We start from the raw sequence: 20357 nt of genomic DNA on the forward strand, positions 1-20357 counted from the left end.
TTTCGACCCCACTTTTTGAAGTTAATAAAACATTTATTTATTTCTTTTGACCAAAGGTTTGTAAACTATACAAATCATTGTTTTTACGTTCGTAGTAACATAGTAAATTCCATTGTCAGTCACCTGTGTCAATTCACGTGCACACTTATTAAAATCTTTCGGCCAATGAAATGAGACGTAACAAGTTGTTTGTTTGTGATACGCCAGAATGTTATCAATGAACTATCAAACGCTAAAGTCGACTGCATTTCATATATGTTTTCAAAGTCCCAAAAATTTGGATTCCTACTGGCTGCCTATGGATTCCTAGAGGGGTTCTTTTTTGTACATGTTTAGAGCTTGGCATACTTTTCACAGTACAAGAGGCAATATATTAAACTTGCACTTTCACACTAGTCTGGTAGCCCATTCAGCCTTTTCAATATTAGTAGACTGCCAGACCATCAATATCCAGATTGGCATATTTATTCAACCCTGTAAACCTTTGATGATGATTAAGATAGATGGCTGCTTTATGTCCAGAGGCAAATTAATATGCATATTCAGGACAAGAACATGTTAATGTCATATAAATATTATACTAGACCGACATGTCGAGCCAGAGTTTTAACGCGCTTTTTCACAAGGTAACAGTTCTTACACACTGGCTTATTCAGAAAAACAACTATAACCCAGACTAATTATTCTTATTCCAAGCTGATCAGTCTTTTCTATTACTCCTTATATAATTAATGCTGCATACTTCACAGAGGAGCAGCAAATACCGATTTTAAAGTCAATGATTTGACCCATAACCTCCTGCCCTCGAGGTGAACAATTTTGATTATGCAAATGTTGAAATTAAAATAGCAAAACTTTAACATGTTACATAAATTATGAAAATATTCAGTTATTGAACCAAGACTGACATACACAGCTATACAATCTCCATGTAAATGAGACGTGCCAATGCTTATAGTATTAAATACAACTGCATACAAAATGCAAGTACCTATTTTAAGTTCTTCCCTTTTAACAAACCTAAACACAAACATTAACTTGTGAACTATGTAAAAGTTTCAGTCAATGTACCAAGAAGAGAAGATGGGGCTATATAATCTCCATGGAAATGATACTGGATGCCAATAATTTTGCACATCAAACATTTTGTCAAATATCATTGACTTAACAAGCAGTTCATCTTAAACTGATCTAGTCACAGACAAATACAACTGCATACCAAATATGATTGACATACCACTTGTGGTTCACCATAAACTAGACCTAATCACAAACTAATAAATTGTTGACGCTGCAGGTGCCTGAAACAGCATGTCTTGCCAAGGAGAGACAATAAAACATGTTTTACTTTTTTTTTTTAACTTTTTTCACAACTTTGATCTTTGATTCCACCAATGTCAGACTTTTCACTTAAAGTTAAAGAAACACTATTGACATGATTGATAGTTTTGTCATACTGTTGAAGTTTTCCTGAATCTTTGACACACTGTTCATTATGAATGCTGCAACCCATATTATCGTTCTCCACATCTATATCATTCAATTCATCATTGTCTAAATTTCTCTCATCCCCAGCATCTGCATCAAAATATTTTTCTTCTTCATCTTTTTGAAGAATATCAAGATCATCATATTCTGTATTATCATCAACTTCACTACAACATAAAAAGAATTTTAAAATTATTTTTTGGAAGTAAAATATAGAAATATTTCAAAATCATTTGTCTTCTTTTCAGAAAAGCTGACAGTGGCATGTTCTTTGCAAATCCCTGACTTCAATATTCATCTTCAGGTGAGGCACAAGGTAACTTCTGAAATGTGAATTTCTTAATTGTACAATTCAAACAAAATAAAACATGTTATGATTAAATTGAAAATGGATATCGGGAATGTATCAAAGAGACAACAACCCAAAACATAAACTATTTGGAAGAAAGACTTCAATCTTAACTTTATGTGTACAAATTTTAATGTCGCCACTTACACTACGAATTGGTCGATCAGTACAATGGTTGGTGCCTGAATTCATGAAAAATGTTTTTGTTTTAGTTACTGATATTAAGACCAAGTCTGATCTGAAAAACTGGTTATGACTTATTCCAAATGGATATATTTTTTTTTTGAAGGTCAGAAAACTACTTTTTACTATATCTCTGCAAGATTTTGTTTCTTGAAGATTGAAGATAACACATTGTTACAGTACATAAAAAGAATAGTCTGACTGTAAACTAGTTTTATAATTTCCTCCTCATTTATTTAGATATTTCATCTTAATAAACAGGAAGGAAGAAATTATGAAACTAATTTACAAATCTACTATGGTTCTGGTACTAAATTATAAACTAAGAAATCCATTTATCAACAACTAATTTGAAGGCAACAATCCTACGCAAAGTGCAAAATTACATAGTTACTAATTTACCTATAATTAAAATGTTCATCCTGACCAGACATAAATCTCTCCTGCATTATTGTTAGAAATTCTTGTCTAAATTGAGCTTTCTGTTCATCAGGTATCAACTGTTTTTGGTCATCCATTTCATCTTCCATTTCAGATTCTTAAAAAAAATTAAAATTTCCAATTCAATTTCAAAATCAGGCCACACTTAAAAATATTTTGGTTTGCCCAAACCCTTCCAAACATTGAGACAGTGGGTTGGTACATTAGGTAGGCATTTTCTTTTTTTTCGGCAAAGAGAAATTTAAGTATCGGATGTCTATTCAATGGCGGATCCAGAACTTTTTGTAAAGGGGGGGGGGGGGGCTCCAGTCACGCTGAAGTGATTCCCTATATAATCAACCAAATTTTTCCATTAAAAGGGGTCAGGGCCCCCTGGATCCACCTATGCTTATTAGTCTTCATGCCTATTTGAATAAAAAAAATTATTTTAACATTAAATAAACCTATTCTTTTTTATGGCCTTATAATAAATGTTTTAAATGTTGATGGCAAAACAAATTTTTGATAGTGGTTTATCTGCTTGTTATTCTTAACAGGTGACTAGGCAAAAGTTGTAAGTCATTGAAGGTTTTTTTGCCTGAAAAAAATGCCCAAATGTGTTTAGTCTTCCTAATTTTCAGATACATTTCATTTCAATTTAGATAAGTTAATTGTTTAAAATATCTACTTCAAATTACTTAATGTACCTTCATCTTCACTACTTTCTCCTTCCTCCATTTGACCATCCTGAAATACATAGAAAATAATGAAATGCTGTATGATTGCATTGACAGTGTTACAATTCACCAAAGTTCAAATGAAGTTGATATAAGCGATTATAATAAGGCAATCGTATGGCCTATGTAAGTGTATGTAAATATATTTAATCTTAAAGTCATAAGAAACGAGTGACTGGTGAAAAATAATGTTCATTCAATTCTTGAACCAATGAATGTATATAACATAAACTTAGTCCTCTGTGCACGCTATTATCATTTTTTACGCAAATATATCGTATAATCATAAATTTTTTTTCTATCTGTCTGTTTTTATTTAACAAATACGGCTACTCATTAAATGCCGTGTTTTGAAGCCGAAGTTTACCGATTGTCACTTTATAGTGAATAATCAACAAATAGCATGGGTATTTAGCACGTGTTTAACATATACAATCAGGTAATTGTTTATTTTGATGAGATTCATGCGTATTGCTATCACCAGATTTTTACGAGGAGGGTCACGCTTAGGTCACTATGCATACGGAAAATATGTCGGCGAATTGCTTCCAGGCAGCAAGCAATTAAAAATAAATAAACTTCTTCTAAATGTGGACAAATTAAAGAATTTTCCTTAGAAAAAAGTATATGTACATAAGTTGCATAATGAAAACTATCCATTTAGTTTCAAAAACATATGCATATTTTTTTTTAATATGAGGTTTCATCATGTTCATATGACTTTAACACAAATTTTCTATGAATTTATATTAATTAAAAGGTGGTTTAACTTTTAACTAAAAAATCATCCACAATCAAAAAATTCTAATTACTCACTCCTCCCCTATATAAAAATTTTGTTTCATTCTTTAATAACACTCTCATTTTTCTAAAAACACCTTTCACCCCTTCCTTTGCTATATATTTTTTTCTTATGAATATTCCTTTTGTTATTGTAATCATTGACTGTATTTTGTTACATATTTATTGGTTTGCTATTCAGCATGTGTTCATAGCTTGTAATTTTATTTTTTGAATTTAGGGAGACGGATTTATATAAGAGCACTGCTCTTGTTTCCTAATCCCAGTTATTGAATCTTTTGTATATTTTGTATTTATGTCTTTACTCTTGTAGCTATATATATAATGATTTCTTTAATAAAATATGTTTACAAAAAAAAAAAAAAAAAAAACCAAACTAAAAATTACCAATGAGCAAATGGAATGGTGAGTCCTTCAAATCATCATCTATAGTTAGCAAAGATAATTATTCCAAATAATGAGCCACCTGGCTACAGTTGACCCAGTATATGTGTGTAATGTGCTTGACTGGTCATTGATCATGTTGATGGACAAAGGAAACACACCAAGTACTCTTATACAAATACAAATTACTATTAAATAGGGCAGATCCTCCATAATTAGAAAAGGATGGTCACCCATACATGATTATGTCCTTGACAGCTAATTAATTCCTTTAAAAATTGGATAAATTTTGATGTGATGCCTTTACTTTTTGCTGAAAAAAGGGAAGGGTCTCTTCAAATCTGGCATTAATGAAACAGTAAAAATATTACATTTACATAACTTAAAATATTTTTTCTACAAGTCTCCAAGTATACAAATTATACCTTTACAGTAGAATACTGAATGTGTTTTAAACATGTCACTACGGAACATTATAACTTTCAAATTAACAGACATTATAAAATTACAAGTATGTCAATATCCATAAGTTTAAGATCTGTTTGTCACATCTAGTTGTGATTTGTTACATATTTTTGATAATTAGCGAAAAACAAACCTCAGTATCCTTTTGGTCCTTATAGGCTTCATGCTCATGTAGTATGTCAATATGTTTAAACAGCACTGTTGAAAATCTCAAATCAGTTTTGTCAACCTTATCATTGATTTCATCATCATCCAGATATTGTCCCACCAGCTGTTCATATAGGAATGGGTCTCGATATTTCATTTCCTCTTCACTAAAATAGTCTCCTTCAGATATCAATTGCTGCATTGCCTTCAATCTTCTATTTTTAGTTCTATTTTTATCAAAGTTGGTAGTTTTAGATTTTTTTATTTGTTTCAAGTAAAAGTCAATTTCATATTCACTCGAGCAGTTTTCAAAACAAACCACATCTTCTATCCCAAGATATTTCCAATATCTTTCAAGAAATTTTGTCTTATTTTTGGAAAGAATTTCATCTGCAATTTTATATTTTTCTTCTTCACAAAGATCAGGTTCTCCTATTTGTTGATGTTTGAAAAAAGCATCAGTTTGGATAAGTTTTTGTAGCATTTTTTCATGTGCAGAACCCTTTTGATTATATGTATCATTCAATGATACCCTGGCTATCTCTTGTATACAGTTTTCACTTGATTGTGAATCATGAGCCATCACTTAAATGTACAAGAAGTACATGTATATGTATATCTGAAACAACAATAAAGCAAGTTTTAATAAAGTAATTAGTTTCACATAATAGATCATAATCATGATAATAATATAAATAAAATGTGGCAAGATCAGATACATGTATATAATCAAAATGCTTGTAAGCGCTGAATGTTAAAGATTGCTTTAATTAATTAGTGTGAAATAAACTTATATATTGCATTGTATAAGGCCAACATTAAAAATATCTTTATTTCCCCTCTCCCGACTAAGGTTGTTAAGGTATGAGTAGGTAAGTAGGCAAATTATTTTATTTTATTCCTTGATATGGTTTTCTGTATTGAATTTGTGCAAAATTCAACAGGTAAGGCTCAAGTCAAGAAAAATAGGGTATTCCCTGTATTCTAATTCAGTGTACACCACAGTTTTCTGGTGTTAAAAAAAAAAACAGTATACAGGGACCTCCTTTTTTTCTATTCATTTAATGTAATGAAATCTACAAAAGCGCAAATTCTAATTGTGATAACAATGCTTAATGATAGCAAGTGTTTTTTTAGATAAAAAATCAAGCTGATTTCAAGTCTAATTTGATGCATAACTCACAACAAAACAATTCCTTTGTTCACCAATTCATACCTTGATCATCAATTATGAGATGACAAAAAGATACTTATACAACATGTACAATAACTAATCAAAGAATTCAAATAGAGAAAAATATTCACCGAGTGACCGAACAACACATTAATTCACGAATGCGTGTACTCATGAGTTAATTATCAGTGTTGTTCAGTCACGAGTTGAATATTTTTCGATATTTAAATTCTTTAATTAGTTATTCTTTTTATTAAATTGGCAAATGGCTTTTTTTTAAAAGAAATTAATGTAAAACATGTAAGGAACTGTGTTTTTTTCTACGCATTCACAATTTGTTTTGTCCAATCCGCCAATATCGACCCTTTGACAACGCCTATTGTTGTATGACGTCAAAGAGTGAAATAACCACGTTTATTTCACATGTAAAATTATCAGGGTTTTTTTAACTGGGAAATCAATGTAATTGCAACCAATGTATTAAATGTATGTTAATCACTTGGAAATTAATTCAATGAATAAAAATTTTCAATAGAAGTGAACATAATTCAGTTATGTTCAGTTACACCTGGATCATGCAGCTTGGTCAATTGATTCCTAAACAAAGATTTGTATGTTTTTTTTCGAATTCTAGAAGAAACAAGGCTTCACTTTATAATCATGTTTTGTATTTACTAAAATACTTTTAATAAGTATTTATGAATTCTACTGATGCAGTTATAACGTTAAAACGTGCCCTTTTGTAATTTTCATGCCATAAATTGAAAAAGGAAATCCCATTTAAACTGTTTTTTTTTACACCAGAAAACAGGGACGTTCCCTGAAAGCAGGGAATACATGTATACAACATTTCCTGACTTGTGCCCAACCTGTTCAAAGGCAAAGTAGATAGATTTTAAAGCACGAATCAGACCATTTTTACTCAGTCTTTAAGATTTTATCCTTTAAACAGGAACAAAGCAAATCAAGATGCACTCAGCGGGTTGAAAGATGCTTCAGTTTTTTTTTATTTTCAAAAAAAGATCACCCTTGCACACAAACAAATCCGATCTCCGTACAGCGCTCTTTTCCTTTCCATATACTTAGTACACTACAATACAATGACCTCTGCCTTACAAAAAAAATAGTGGACAAGAATGGCCAATAAAAAATTTTGGGGTCACAGTGATTTTACCGGGTCGGTCGGGTGAGTGGAAACAAACAATATTTTGTTTTTGGCCTAAAGCATTGGTCATCATGGTCATAGTTGATTCAAATACAATTCTGGTTAAAAGAAGTTAACTCCAAATTTTTATTTTTTAAAGATGACTTTAATAATGATAAGAGCAGATCATGCATGTACATGTATACATCATGTACATAACTAATTAAGATTCCTGAACCTTGCAAACATTTAATTTTCTTAAAAAATGTAACATAATTTTGTAACTTGAATATCTGAGCATATGTTAAATTGATAATTTTTTTGGAAATGTTCATGGATAGGATGTATAGTGTTCTGATCAATCATGAATGCACTTTTTTTTGTGTATCAAAAAGGTAAGCTTGATAAGCCCTGGAAGATAGTACCATTATGACCATCTATATAGGGTTTTGACTGCATTTCAAATTCATGTAATCTTTTAACCCTAAAATATATGCATAGAATACTGTAATGACTACAATGAAATCATTATAATTGTATCCCCCACCCACAAAATTAAAGACACTCTTTTAGTTGTTTCAGTCATCTCAAATTTGTTTTATTTGTAATAATTTGATAATTTCTTCTTGCTTAAATGTTAAAATTTCAGATAAACCACTAAAATGACTTTATTATACATGAATGTTTATGTTAAGTCCAAATAGCCTTGCCAGACGTCATAATTATTTGGACTAGTTTATATTATGGAAAGCAGTTTCATGCATGTTTCTAATTTTTTTTTTATTTTGAAAGATATTATAGATTTCTTGACACTTAATTACTATTTCAAATGTTTATTGCCATATAAACTTTGAACAATAAAATGTTGACATAAACAGAATAAGCATACAATAAAACAGAAATGTTATATACATCATTTTTTTTACATAATCCTCAGACATAATCATTTAATAAAAATAAAAGTTAATAGTCAAAATAAAATGTTTCCTGGTTGTTTCTTGATACTAATGCCTTGATTAGATTTATTGTCATAAATTTTCCTGTCAAATATCATGAATATTGTTGGTTTTCTCAAACCACTCTGACCCCGACTCTGACTCCCCCATCAGTAGATACTGACAGCTACGAAATTACCAATAGTGCTGAATTTTTAGTGTCATAATAAACACCAATCCATCATCAAATCTTGTCACTAATTAATAAGTGAGACCTCCTTATGTCACTATGAAATTAATACTTGCTTTTTAAAAAATGTTTTGATCCGGCACAGGATGTTTGCGCTTTTTCATAGGATATTTGCGCTTTTTTATTTGGACACTTGCGCTTCAAAACATAGGACATTTGCGCTTTTTTTAAATGGATATTTGCGCTCTTTACATATGACATATGTGCTTTTGCAATATGTGGTTGTTATGACTTCCCTCCTCTTTTCCGGGGTTAGGTCCGGCAGGATTGTAATTTCCTCAGACTTCCCCGTCAACACAATAAATACAAGGGGAATATAGTTCCCATTTTTAAATCCTTGACTCAGTCTGGTATAAAAAAATTGGGCAACAATTAATTGTTCCGTCCGTTTGTGAATGAATATGTTCATTGTTCCTTTTAATTCTAGCATTACACTTTTTCACGGTACAATTCCATGAAAGGTCTTCACTTTTGAGAGTTTGGAACGATATGAAAATCCATCATGACATATCCATTGTTTAACTTTACTAAATTAAGTCTCTATAACTTTAATCTCTTTGTCTAAGACTTTGTTAATGTGAACTAACTAATGTAAATTAAAAGTCTCTATAACTTTAACCTCTATGTCTAAGACTTTGTTAATGTGAACTAACTAATGCCAAATATAAGTTGATTTTATTTACGTAATGCTTACTTCTCACTAAAATTACAGGTATACGACTATAGGTAAAAAGCGCAAATGTCCGGTCAATTTAATACAGGTGAATCAAAATTTAAAGCGGAAATGTCCACAGTGTTTGAAGCGCAAATGTCCTATCGATTTACAGGTAAAAAAGCACAAACGTCCTGTGCCCTGTTAATCATTGTTAATGGTTAAAAATAAAGTGAAAGTAGGTACAATTTGTATGTCTGTCCTCCTCTGGGACTATTACGAACTGCACATGCACTTGTTTCTGTGTAACTGACCATTTAGCTGTGTTAACAGTGTTTTAAAACATGCGTTAGCCTTAGTCTCAGCACAGGAGTTGGAAAATAAATTTCTGTAAATATGGCATAATATGACTTATATATGCCATTAACATGATGAATTATATTGGGAATGCAAGTTACTTTATGAGGGTTCAAACCTACAAAATAATGTGTACATGTATTGTTAAATCACGCTGATACTACATACCTACGGCTAGTACCCAGTACATATATACTATTATTAAATCTGAAATCTGTGAAGAAGTTATTGTTTTCCTTTCAAGATGGGAGATAACTCTAGTGGACTAAAGGACTCAAAGATGGTGAAGCATAGAATAACTTCGGAAAGTATCAACAAAAAGAACCATCATATCGAGTTTCTTTAACAGTAAAAAAAAAGGGCATACGATAAAGTTTTGATCCCGTATTTACATTTTTATAAAAATTTCTATATAGACTATTTTTTACCTGATTAAATCAAATATGTAATAAAAAATATACCTTCATCACGTGCTACTTTTTGTGTAAAATGAGGTCGAATTTTTGTATATTTGCTCAAAATTCGGATTTGTGGCCGTATTTTCTCTTTCGAAAGAAAGAAATAACTTTTTTGTTTCAAGAGATAAACACAAATTGTTTTTTGTTAGATAATTTGTAATTTCTGTATTTCATAAGAATTCTAAAAATTTATACCTTAATTTTTATTCAGAAATAACTCATATTTATCAAATGTTCATGAATGCAATGTAGAAAAAAAACCATCGTATTTTGCTGTATACTTTATTTCATTAAAAAAATGCACTATTTACGTTTTTATGAAAATTGGCACACATAATCTTCATCTAACTTATCAAAGTTCCGACAATACTGGAAAAATGCGGAAAGAGTATGTAAGATCTATTGAATTCTTTATGATATATCTATTTTAATTTTGAAGTTAATACTTTATAAGATATCTAATCACATTTCATAACATGATGGGATAATTTTAACTTTCTAAACTAACTTCATTTATATAGGTATCGTATAGTTTATAAAGTGTCTAAGTATGTCTCTGGTAACATTTATATAATAAGAAATCATTAAAACTGAATTTTATATCTGATGATACAATTAATAAGATATCGATCAAACTAACTAAGATATCTTGTATACTTTTAAGGTATCATCATGAGTTATATCTTTTTTCGAGATATTTCAAGTTTAAAAATACTATTAAACTAAATTTCAATCCAGGGGCCGTATGCATAAAACATCTTAACTTAAGTATTCCTTAAACTTAGATTTCACTAAGAATTTCCTTAGTTAAGTCAAATTCTTAAATGGTATGCATAAACTTACTTAAGTATTCACTTAACTAAGGAATACTTAAATCGGAACCTTTCTCTAGTTACCGTATGATAAATATTAGCTCATCATATGTACTCATCCGTGTAAAAGTTTGTTATGATTATTTTAATTTATTGATCAATGCATGCTTTTATTTTAAAGAGCTGGGGTTAAATTGATATAGGCATGTAAAACAATTCAATAGAACGTAACATAGTTTAATGATGAACAATTGGCGCATATAAGACAACGCTTTTTATGGTTGATGCTTTGACGGATGAGCATTGGTAATCCAAAACTTTCCTCTACTTAATCTTTAATTATCTTTCATGGGTGTAATATTTTCTGGAGACAACAATATGTTTTAAACTCTAACAAAACATGATCAAGGTTAAATCAGTGGTGTAGATCAAGACTGAGTACAGCATTGTAAGCATGCATGTGCTAACAAATAATTTTACAAAACACTTTTTTTCAATAAAATGTTCACTTATCGTTGAGCTTATTATGCGCTGCCATCTCCCTGTCCAGAACCCTTGCCTACATTTGCTTATAGTTTAAAAAAAATCTATTTTGATGTGAAATTAACATTTTTATCACTTCCCTTTTACAACAAAAAAAGGGGGAGGGTAGATTGTTTTCCAGAAATCCATATACAAACTAGGGTATATTTCAAAAGTCCTACAATCTTTACTAAAACAAATTATTACAGTAAGTATATTCTCCACATCTTAACGAACTTAGAAATATTTTCGAACCGCAATATATCTCTCTGAATATATAAGGTAATATGAAAAAATAATTTAAAACGAGTAAGGTATCACAAATACCTTATATAACCGACGAATTCCATGGGGACTTCTGACTGCCGTAACAGTGATTCCAGCAATCAACCTAATTGTTTCATATCCCCCCCCCCCTTTTTTATGAAAGAAATCCACCTCTGGGTAGGTCTTAAAACTTTTCGATTTTGTCCCGGTAAGTGAACAAAAAATTAGGGTATGCCCTACATCTTTAGAATAAAACTGAATTGAAAGTTCAAATGACGCACCACCCCCCCACCCAACCCCATCCACCCGGCAAAACAGAAACCACCCCCACACATATATGAGGTGTGGTTTTTTATGCTCTCTTCATTCCTTGATTCGGTTTTTAACTAACGGTTAAAATTGATACCGCGCGGTGTATTTTAATAATTAAAAAAAAAACGTGCACGTACAAAGTAAACAAAAGAAAAAAAGTACCATGAATTACATGTGTGTAACACTCAGTACTTTTCGGTATACATAACATCGAGATTAGGAAATAGTATATATAACTACCCACTGTTATCTCTTGATTTGTTGATTATACGTGATTCGAAGAAAATAACGATGATCTTTAATATTTACTTATTATTTAGCAATAAATAAACGAATAATTAGTTTATTACTGATATATATATTAATCAATCAAATTGTAGGCAACATAATAATGTTCTACCAAAAACGCAAACTTTCGACTAATTTTTAACTATTTTTGAAAATTTAAGGTAGCTCTATAGGTACCTTAGACTTAAGTGTTATCTTAGGCGTTTCCTTAGTATAAGGAGTTTTATGCATACCACTTAAGTTTTGTGGGCGTGACTTAAAACAACTAAGATTTTACTTAGGAAATACTTAGTTTAAGATTTTTTATGCATACCACTTAGATAAAAAGGGCGGAGTTTCCTTAACTTAAGTGTTTACTAAGGAAAATCTTAACTTAAGTAGCTTTATGCATACGGGCCCAGGTATCTATAATGAGTTTGATATAGGATATCTTGTGTATATCATAAAGAATATTAAATATCGTATTGCCTTTACACGATATTTTATGTGATTGATTTATAAATTATATATCTTATTTACATAAAAAAAAGTATGCATGATTACCAAAGAGACAACTTTACACAAGAGTTAAATGTAAACAAATATTGACAACTGTACGCTCTTCAGCAATGAGGAAAAAGTTACTGTATAGTCGGCTATAAAATATCGGACATGCAAAAGTGAAACATTGAATACGAGATAACTAACGACCTAATTTATAATAAAACAATTTACACCAGCAAACATGTCGTACATGAATCAACGACAATAACGGAACTGCAGGCTTATTTCTTAAAAACGCACATAGAGAATGAGTGTGAACGGGTGGGGGTTTCTAACAATCCTGATTCTGAAAAAGAAAAAGAAGTTGAAGGACATGGCATCAATGGTACGGAAAGAGGCTCTATCATTATAAGCCAACAATGTGGGAGCAACAATGTGGGAGCAACAATGTTTTGAAACCCTCTCTTAAGGGCATACGATACAGTAGAGATCCCTCGTTGATTTTTCTTGAAAGTTTGGTACAAGGTCAATTTTAATGTGTACTTTCGAAATATGCAAAGAAAAATATACCTTCATGACTTACTTTTTCAGATAATTTGGTTTGAAATTTGCATATTTGGGGTAAAAACCCAGAAATTCCATAAATAAGGACTTTTACGGAAAGTAACAATACTTTTGAACGAACAGTCATAACTTAACCAGGTTTTTTTTGTGAAATGATCCCTAGATCTATGGCATCAACATAATGTAACAAATTTAAGGTTAAACTAAATTGTTATTTTCTGAATTTATATTACTATTAGTGAAATAAAGAAATTGACAACATTTGTGATTCTATTCAGAGGTGCAGAAAAAATTTGATCGTTGATTTTTCCTTTAAATTTTGGCGAAGCGTTCTTTTAACATTACTTAATTGATTGCAAAAGAAAAAACTGGGGGTCCATGTGCTTGTTTTTTCAATAAAAGCAATAAACATTGATTTTTAATGGCAAACCAATAAGGCACTAAACTACGTTAAAATAAGTTTTAATCGCAACAACGTCATGATAACTTTCCCGCCGGTCACAACTACGCTGTCAAGTTCAGTGGTATAGCCAAGATTTTTTTTCGAAAGCAATGATATTAATTATCAAAATTTATAAAGCTGGTTATCCGTAATATAGTGGTTATCCGTAATATAGCATAAAATATTTGCCAAACCTTTATGAATTGTTATGATACTTGGATAGAAAAATTCGTAAGGGCTCCGCGGAACCCAGTGTCTCGCCTACTTTTGCTATTAATAGCAGACTCAACAAAAAAGCAGAAAAAAATAAAAATAAAAATATTTCTTTCGATACTATCTTTAGATTGTAAGAAGCTTTTTCCAAGTTTGGTAAAATTCCAGAATAGTTTATGAATCTAATATTTTTTTTTGAATCTTTAACTGCAGACTGTATGTAATGTTAACTCGAAGAAAAACTAAGTCAAATTATTAGTAAAATACGGAAAAACAGGTACAAAAGGTAACAAAATTTCCTTCTAGATACTATCCATTGATCATACACAAGCTTTGGTACAAATCCAGGTTAGTTTAAAAAGTTATTAAAATTTCAAAAACTTTTAACAACAGAGTGAATATTTGTGGACGCATCCGACGACGCCGACGACGACGGCATGTAGGATCGCTATGTCTCGCTTTTTCGACTAAAATCGAAGGCTAGACAAAAAGTATTCTAGTAAATTACTTTTATAAAAGAAACGTTTGAAAACAAAAAAGTTAAATCTGATAAAAAAAAATGTGCATAAGTCCTACAATTCATGTAGACAACACAGCTGAGTATAATAGTTTTAATAATTCAAAAGGCCCCGACATGACACAATGTGAAAACATTATAATCAGGACAAATGATGAAGATAAATGAAGTAAAGGTCACTATACGGCCTGCAACAAAACAAAAACAAAAGCCACATCGATTAGTTAAGAATTGAATGCTTCTTTTTGTAAATTTATTGGAGTGTAAAAGCGTTGACCGAAGCACATTTTGTATGAAGCGCGGAAAATGTGCGCACGGTCAACGCTTTTACAACCCTATAAAGTTACAAAAAGAAGCATTCAATACTTATAATTACATTTTTTAGCTATGATCATGAAAACACGTATTTTACATATTTTTTTATTTAATTCACCTGTGCACTTTATTGTTGGACCACGTGTTATCATGAATGAAAAGTTGTATTGAGCAATGCAACTGCTTACGGAATAACACGTAATGTGCAGTTAGCCAATGAGAATAAAGTATTATAATGAAACATACATCTAATGTAATTATTCAGCTTTAAAAATCCCCGATATGAAAATGTGAAACGATTCAAATAAGAAAAACTAACGGCCTACTCTATAGGCATTATATGAAAACATAACCATACCCACATTAAATCGGGTCAACTTAGGCACTACTCTGAACATATATAAAAAGTGAATATTTAGAGCGGTCTTGAACAAATTTATGTCGTAATTATTCAACATAGTCCATTACGGTGTAGTTTAACATTTTATTGGAAGTACAGCCGTCGGTATTAGAGCATGAAATTGCATGATTCTGTATCATTAGATAAGTTACCTAAGCTTGTTTTCGGGGTATTCTCTTTTATTATGGTTCATATAAATAATGACGTAGAGAGCAACCATTTATTAAGACATTTTTTTTCAGTTTTCGTTTTTCGACTCTATCAATCAATTTTTTTTTCAAAATTGAACAAATTGGACAATATAGCCTAAGGAACAGGAAACATCTGGATTCAGAATTTTAATTAATTTTGTCACCTGCTTGACCACAACATTTCTTTTTGGGGAAAAACATTACCCCCTCCCTTTCTAACTTTGAAATGGCCGTTCCCTTACTTTTCTGAATAATACCTCCAATCTAGGAGTAGGTGCAACCACATTGTTTGTCCGTCCGTCCGGTGGTCCAAGAAATATTTTTTTTCTTATCTAAGATACTACCTCACAGAGTAACTTCATATTTGTTGTCTTTGGTCAGCAGCTTAACATCATGAGCTGCAACGTGTGAACACTTCCCTGGTTAGTCAGATACCTAATTCCTGAGTGCCTTTTTTTTTCTCAATATGTACATAAGGATTAGCACATCAACGGATGCTTTGTTCTATAATACCGTGCTTATGACTGTTTCTTTTTAACTGACAGTTCTTCTTCATACACATACACTTGGTTAAATTCTAAATTGCCGTTTAACGTTTTCAAGAATGTACCTATTCAAAGTCAGAATCAGTATGAGTCGTTTTCTTTATTTATTATGTTATTTTGTCATTTCGTTGATAGTCTGTTAAATTTATCAGTGAAATTCTCCGTACGATTTATAGTTTGCCAAATAGTGTAGATCAGTCATTCCCAAAAAATGGGTACAATTACAAAATTTCAGTGTAGCCGGCAAATAACCACAAAATGCAAGCTTAACATATGTCACAGATAATCTTTTTCGTGTTCTAAGTGATTAATATGTATACTAAAATAAAATTATATTCTTTTGTGATATATATCGTAAATTTATTTGTGTGATTTTCTATTCAATATACGGAAATCACACGAATTCCGAATGTCGCCAAGAAAAACTCCAAATATCGGTGTGAATTAAAATACTTTATTTCATCTAAATCATGATTAGATTTGCTTTTTTTATTTGACACTATATTGATTTTTATCCACAAAAATATTTTAGAATCAAAAGTTATAATATACACTTTGATTTACCCATTAAACCAATGTCGCCGATAAACGTATAACCTACCGTAACGTATCTTTAGGTACAGTCAAAACCTATTTATATATGATTGGAAATCATGCCCAAAGTGACTTTAAGCAAAGTTGATAATCAAATTTTAAAATCCTGCCTTTAACTTTTATTGCAATGAAACGAAAAAATAAAAAAAAATCTTCTCTTTCTCTTTTTTTCGATTGTCGCATATAAGAATCCAACCTACGTAACGCGTATTTTGGAACGCACTAACCAAGAACAAATCAAAATGGTGATTATTTCATTGAAAGCACACATAAAGCTTCTCAATAATCAGTTTTGAGAAAGCAACTTATCAATATTGTTACATATTTCCATGTATAATGTAAATAAAACTAACCTCCGTTTAAATAACCTCCGTGACGCAGTTATTTACAGTTAAGTTGTCAGACTTTTTTATCAGTATCAGCGGCTGCCGACACTGCCGAAAGTCATTTTTGTAGCAGACATCATTTGTTATAAAGAAAACAGACAAACAAAATACAGATTTTGAGAAAAAAAATGTTGTTTTGAGAGAGGTAGGTCAACTTGTTTTTTCCCTATTATGTGAGCAACATTATAACGTTTAATAAACGTTATATCAGCCATTTTCTTAGATTTAAAATAGTCTACAACACAACTTGTGTAATTACGACGACAATCATAACTTTAACAGCGGTTTATGGCAAACATTTTCAAGATTATTTAGGACTCATCAATGTAACGGAGGTTATGCAAATAAAAAAAATCTAAAGATGCATGTAAACACGATCATACTAATTGAAATTCTTGTACATTGTTATAGATACCAAATCAGTTCATCAATTATCACTAATAAAAATCAAAAGGTGATGTCAATCATAGACGACATCATTGATTTACGTTACGGAGGATAGAAATTTAAGGAAAAAAAGTTTTTTTTTCTCTAACAGGACTTTACTCTTTTTAGATAACGATTTACTAAGAAAAATGTTTAATTCTGTTGTCTTGTTTGTCATTTAATTCCAATATTTACATTCATTTATATGTTTGCTGTTGGTAAGAACTGGAATTGTCCGTTATGGAGGTTTTAAATGTCGTTACGGAGGATAGAAATTTTCGAAATGAAACTATTTGACTCTAAAACTTCATAGTTGAGTATCATACATACATTATGGTGTGAAGGAAGATGACATTATCTGTATAGAGCTAATAAAATTAAGTTGAACAGTATTCGGTTTAGGTAAAACATATTTTTGAGTGAAAGTTCATGAATCGTTACGGAGATTTTGACAAGAACAAGTCCATTTGACTAAAAGAAACATATAACTTGATAGAAAACAGTTTTTTAGTTTGTAATGTCAATAAATTGTTTAGAAAAGCTAGCATTAAAGAGTTAAGTGTTACTATGTATCAGCTTTCAGATACTGGTTTGATATCAACCTCCGTAACAAAGATGGGGGTGTGGATTAATACAAGCATAAAAAATACATACAAGTGATTCAAAACATAAATAATAGGGTTTTTCCTGGAAAGCTGTATTATGATACTAAAATATTATACAGCATAACATTTCATTAGTTTAAATTTATTACTAAATAAGTTGTGAAAACTACTTATTTGAATTATTTTTTAAACACTATATTAATTCAGACCTTAAAATTGGTATTTGCTTTCAATATATACAGAATAATACGTATAAATCAGTTTGCTATGGTGGTAAATGTAACCCATTTCACATGAGCATGGATTTAAATCTTGTGTTTTTCTCTAATGCAATTTTTAAGATGACTTCATACAACACTAACCTCCGATACGTTCATACTAACCTTGCCTTACAAAAAATGCTCAAACTAGAAAACAACTAAAATGGTGTAAGTAAAAATTTAAAAAATGACAGACTAGATATAGACACAGAAGAAAACAACACTCTCTCTCTGCTCAATTGAAATTTATTTTTTAACAGTGTCTACATTCGAATTGTACCCATTTTTTGGGAATGACTGAGATACTAAATATTTATCAAGCCAGTACGTTGATACCTAAATTACTTATTGGGCTTGTGTGTAGTTGGGTTTCTGTCTCAGCGACGTCACGGTATTATTATTTACATATCTTTTATTTATTTTCTATATGAAATAAAACACATATAAAATTTTGTATGTGGATTTGATTTTTTTTTCTCATTTCAAGTTAATACTGTTTACTTCTTAACTTAAATTAATAATGAATAAATATAACAACTCTTGTGATATGGACAATTTTTTTAGCAGGTACTTTTTTCAAATCCGCCCAACCGGGTTTATGACGTCAATGAATTTTCCGTAAATGTGAATACATCTAAAGCGACGTCGCAAAATGTAATCGTTCTTATTAGAAACATCGCGAAATCACAACGTTCTGATTAACAACGTCGCGGAACCAACATGACAAGTTTCGACAACGTTATTATCTGCCCCTGCTACTGTATCGTATTCCCTTAATGTCTTAGCACCAACAACGTTGTCATGTACCTGTAATCTGTTCCAATCTGAATCTTTTCTTACAAGGGAGACTGTAAAACAACGTACCATTTAGTTCTACAAACTGGAATTATAACAACTTGCTCTACGTTATTTGCAATAATAAACTATGTTGTTCTAAAGACACTCTATTTTTTTTTAAATTGTGTTTGTTTTCTACTCGTTGAGTACCGTGTCTTGTTGAATAGCTGGTACCAGCTCCCCGGTCACATGTGGACATCTAGTAACGACAATTTGAAATTCCATTTCATCTATTTCCTTCATCTGGTATAATCGCCGCTAATAAATGTCACTGGTTGTCTCTGGTTGGTTCTAATGCGTTTATGTCCTTGAGTTGTTGTAATAAGGATCCCATACTTTTGATGAGTATTCTATTAGTGATCGAACAAATTCTTTATATATGCTTGTTTCTGCAATTCTTTGAACCAATTGCAGAGGTTTCGCCGAGTCAAGCCGGCTAATATTTGAAATGTGCTTCTTTGCAAACCACACACATCATTTAGGATACGTGGGCCTTTTTAAAAAAATGTGGATTTTCTTGTACAATCAATATTTCTAAAAAAGTATAAATATTTTTATCCAATTTTTAGATACACCATTTAGTTTTTGGTGTGTGTAACAAGTTCCAGCAAATTCAATATGAAATTTAGCTACAGAAATTGCTTCCAGTGGGTTTCAAAGGGTCCAAAAACCCCAAAATTGCTTGTACGAAATTGAAAAACTAGTCTTTTTTAAATGCTGGTTTTAATACCCAGCTGAAATTATTATTTGTCTTTTGTTATTATAAATATATAGGTATCACTGCAGGTATGTATACACAAATACAGGGAATTATTAGATTTTATTAGCATTTTTTTTTACTTTTCATTTCGTACTTAAAAAAATGTCAACTACATAACACAAATGAAATAATGTTGCCAATAAACAACTGATTATATCCCTTGTAACTAAGGAAGTGCTCTCTACTTACTCTTCATCCTCTGATGACGTGCTTTAAGTTGCAGGATGACATCATTGATTCATTTCATTATAGATTAGTTTTAGTGAGTACAAATTACTCCGTAATTTTATTCTATGTCAACTTTGTAACGGCAAAAACATTGATAAATTTTGGCATAAATATTTTTTTTTTACATAAATCATTCAAAGTCTATAATACTGACTCTAATTCAATAAAAAACATTTATCTGGTAGTATTAGGGTCAAGAAAAACATCCAAAAACCACAAATAGGTCAACTACATAACAGTCAACTACATAACGTTATGTAGTTGACAAAAAGCGTTATGTAGTTGACAATGCTGAATTAAATTCACTTTAAAATATGTTTCTAAAAAGTGTTATTTTAACCATGTTAACTGTTTTGAAAAAAGTGTGATGATTTTTATGGAAATATATATCAAGCAAAATGTAAATTATTATTAAAAAAAAATTAGGGACCGAAACTAAATCTGTT

The 20357-nt window shown here is 30.7% G+C and overlaps 1 protein-coding gene across 1 annotated transcript; it reads right to left on the bottom strand.

Moving 5' to 3' along the window:
- Positions 1–1340: 1340 nt before the first annotated feature.
- Positions 1341–9800, bottom strand: LOC143067887 (coiled-coil domain-containing protein 97-like). The gene is made up of 5 exons (XM_076241493.1): positions 9655–9800; positions 4961–5593; positions 3148–3187; positions 2423–2558; positions 1341–1655 (listed from the first exon to the last, which is right to left on the bottom strand). Exons 2-5 carry the CDS (start codon positions 5555–5557, stop codon positions 1358–1360), a joined length of 1071 nt encoding a protein of 356 aa, XP_076097608.1. The 5' UTR covers positions 5558–5593; positions 9655–9800; the 3' UTR covers positions 1341–1357.
- Positions 9801–20357: the final 10557 nt, after the last annotated feature.

This window comes from Mytilus galloprovincialis, chromosome 3 (genome assembly GCF_965363235.1).
Source record: "Mytilus galloprovincialis chromosome 3, xbMytGall1.hap1.1, whole genome shotgun sequence".
NCBI classification, from domain to species: Eukaryota; Metazoa; Mollusca; class Bivalvia; order Mytilida; family Mytilidae; genus Mytilus; species Mytilus galloprovincialis.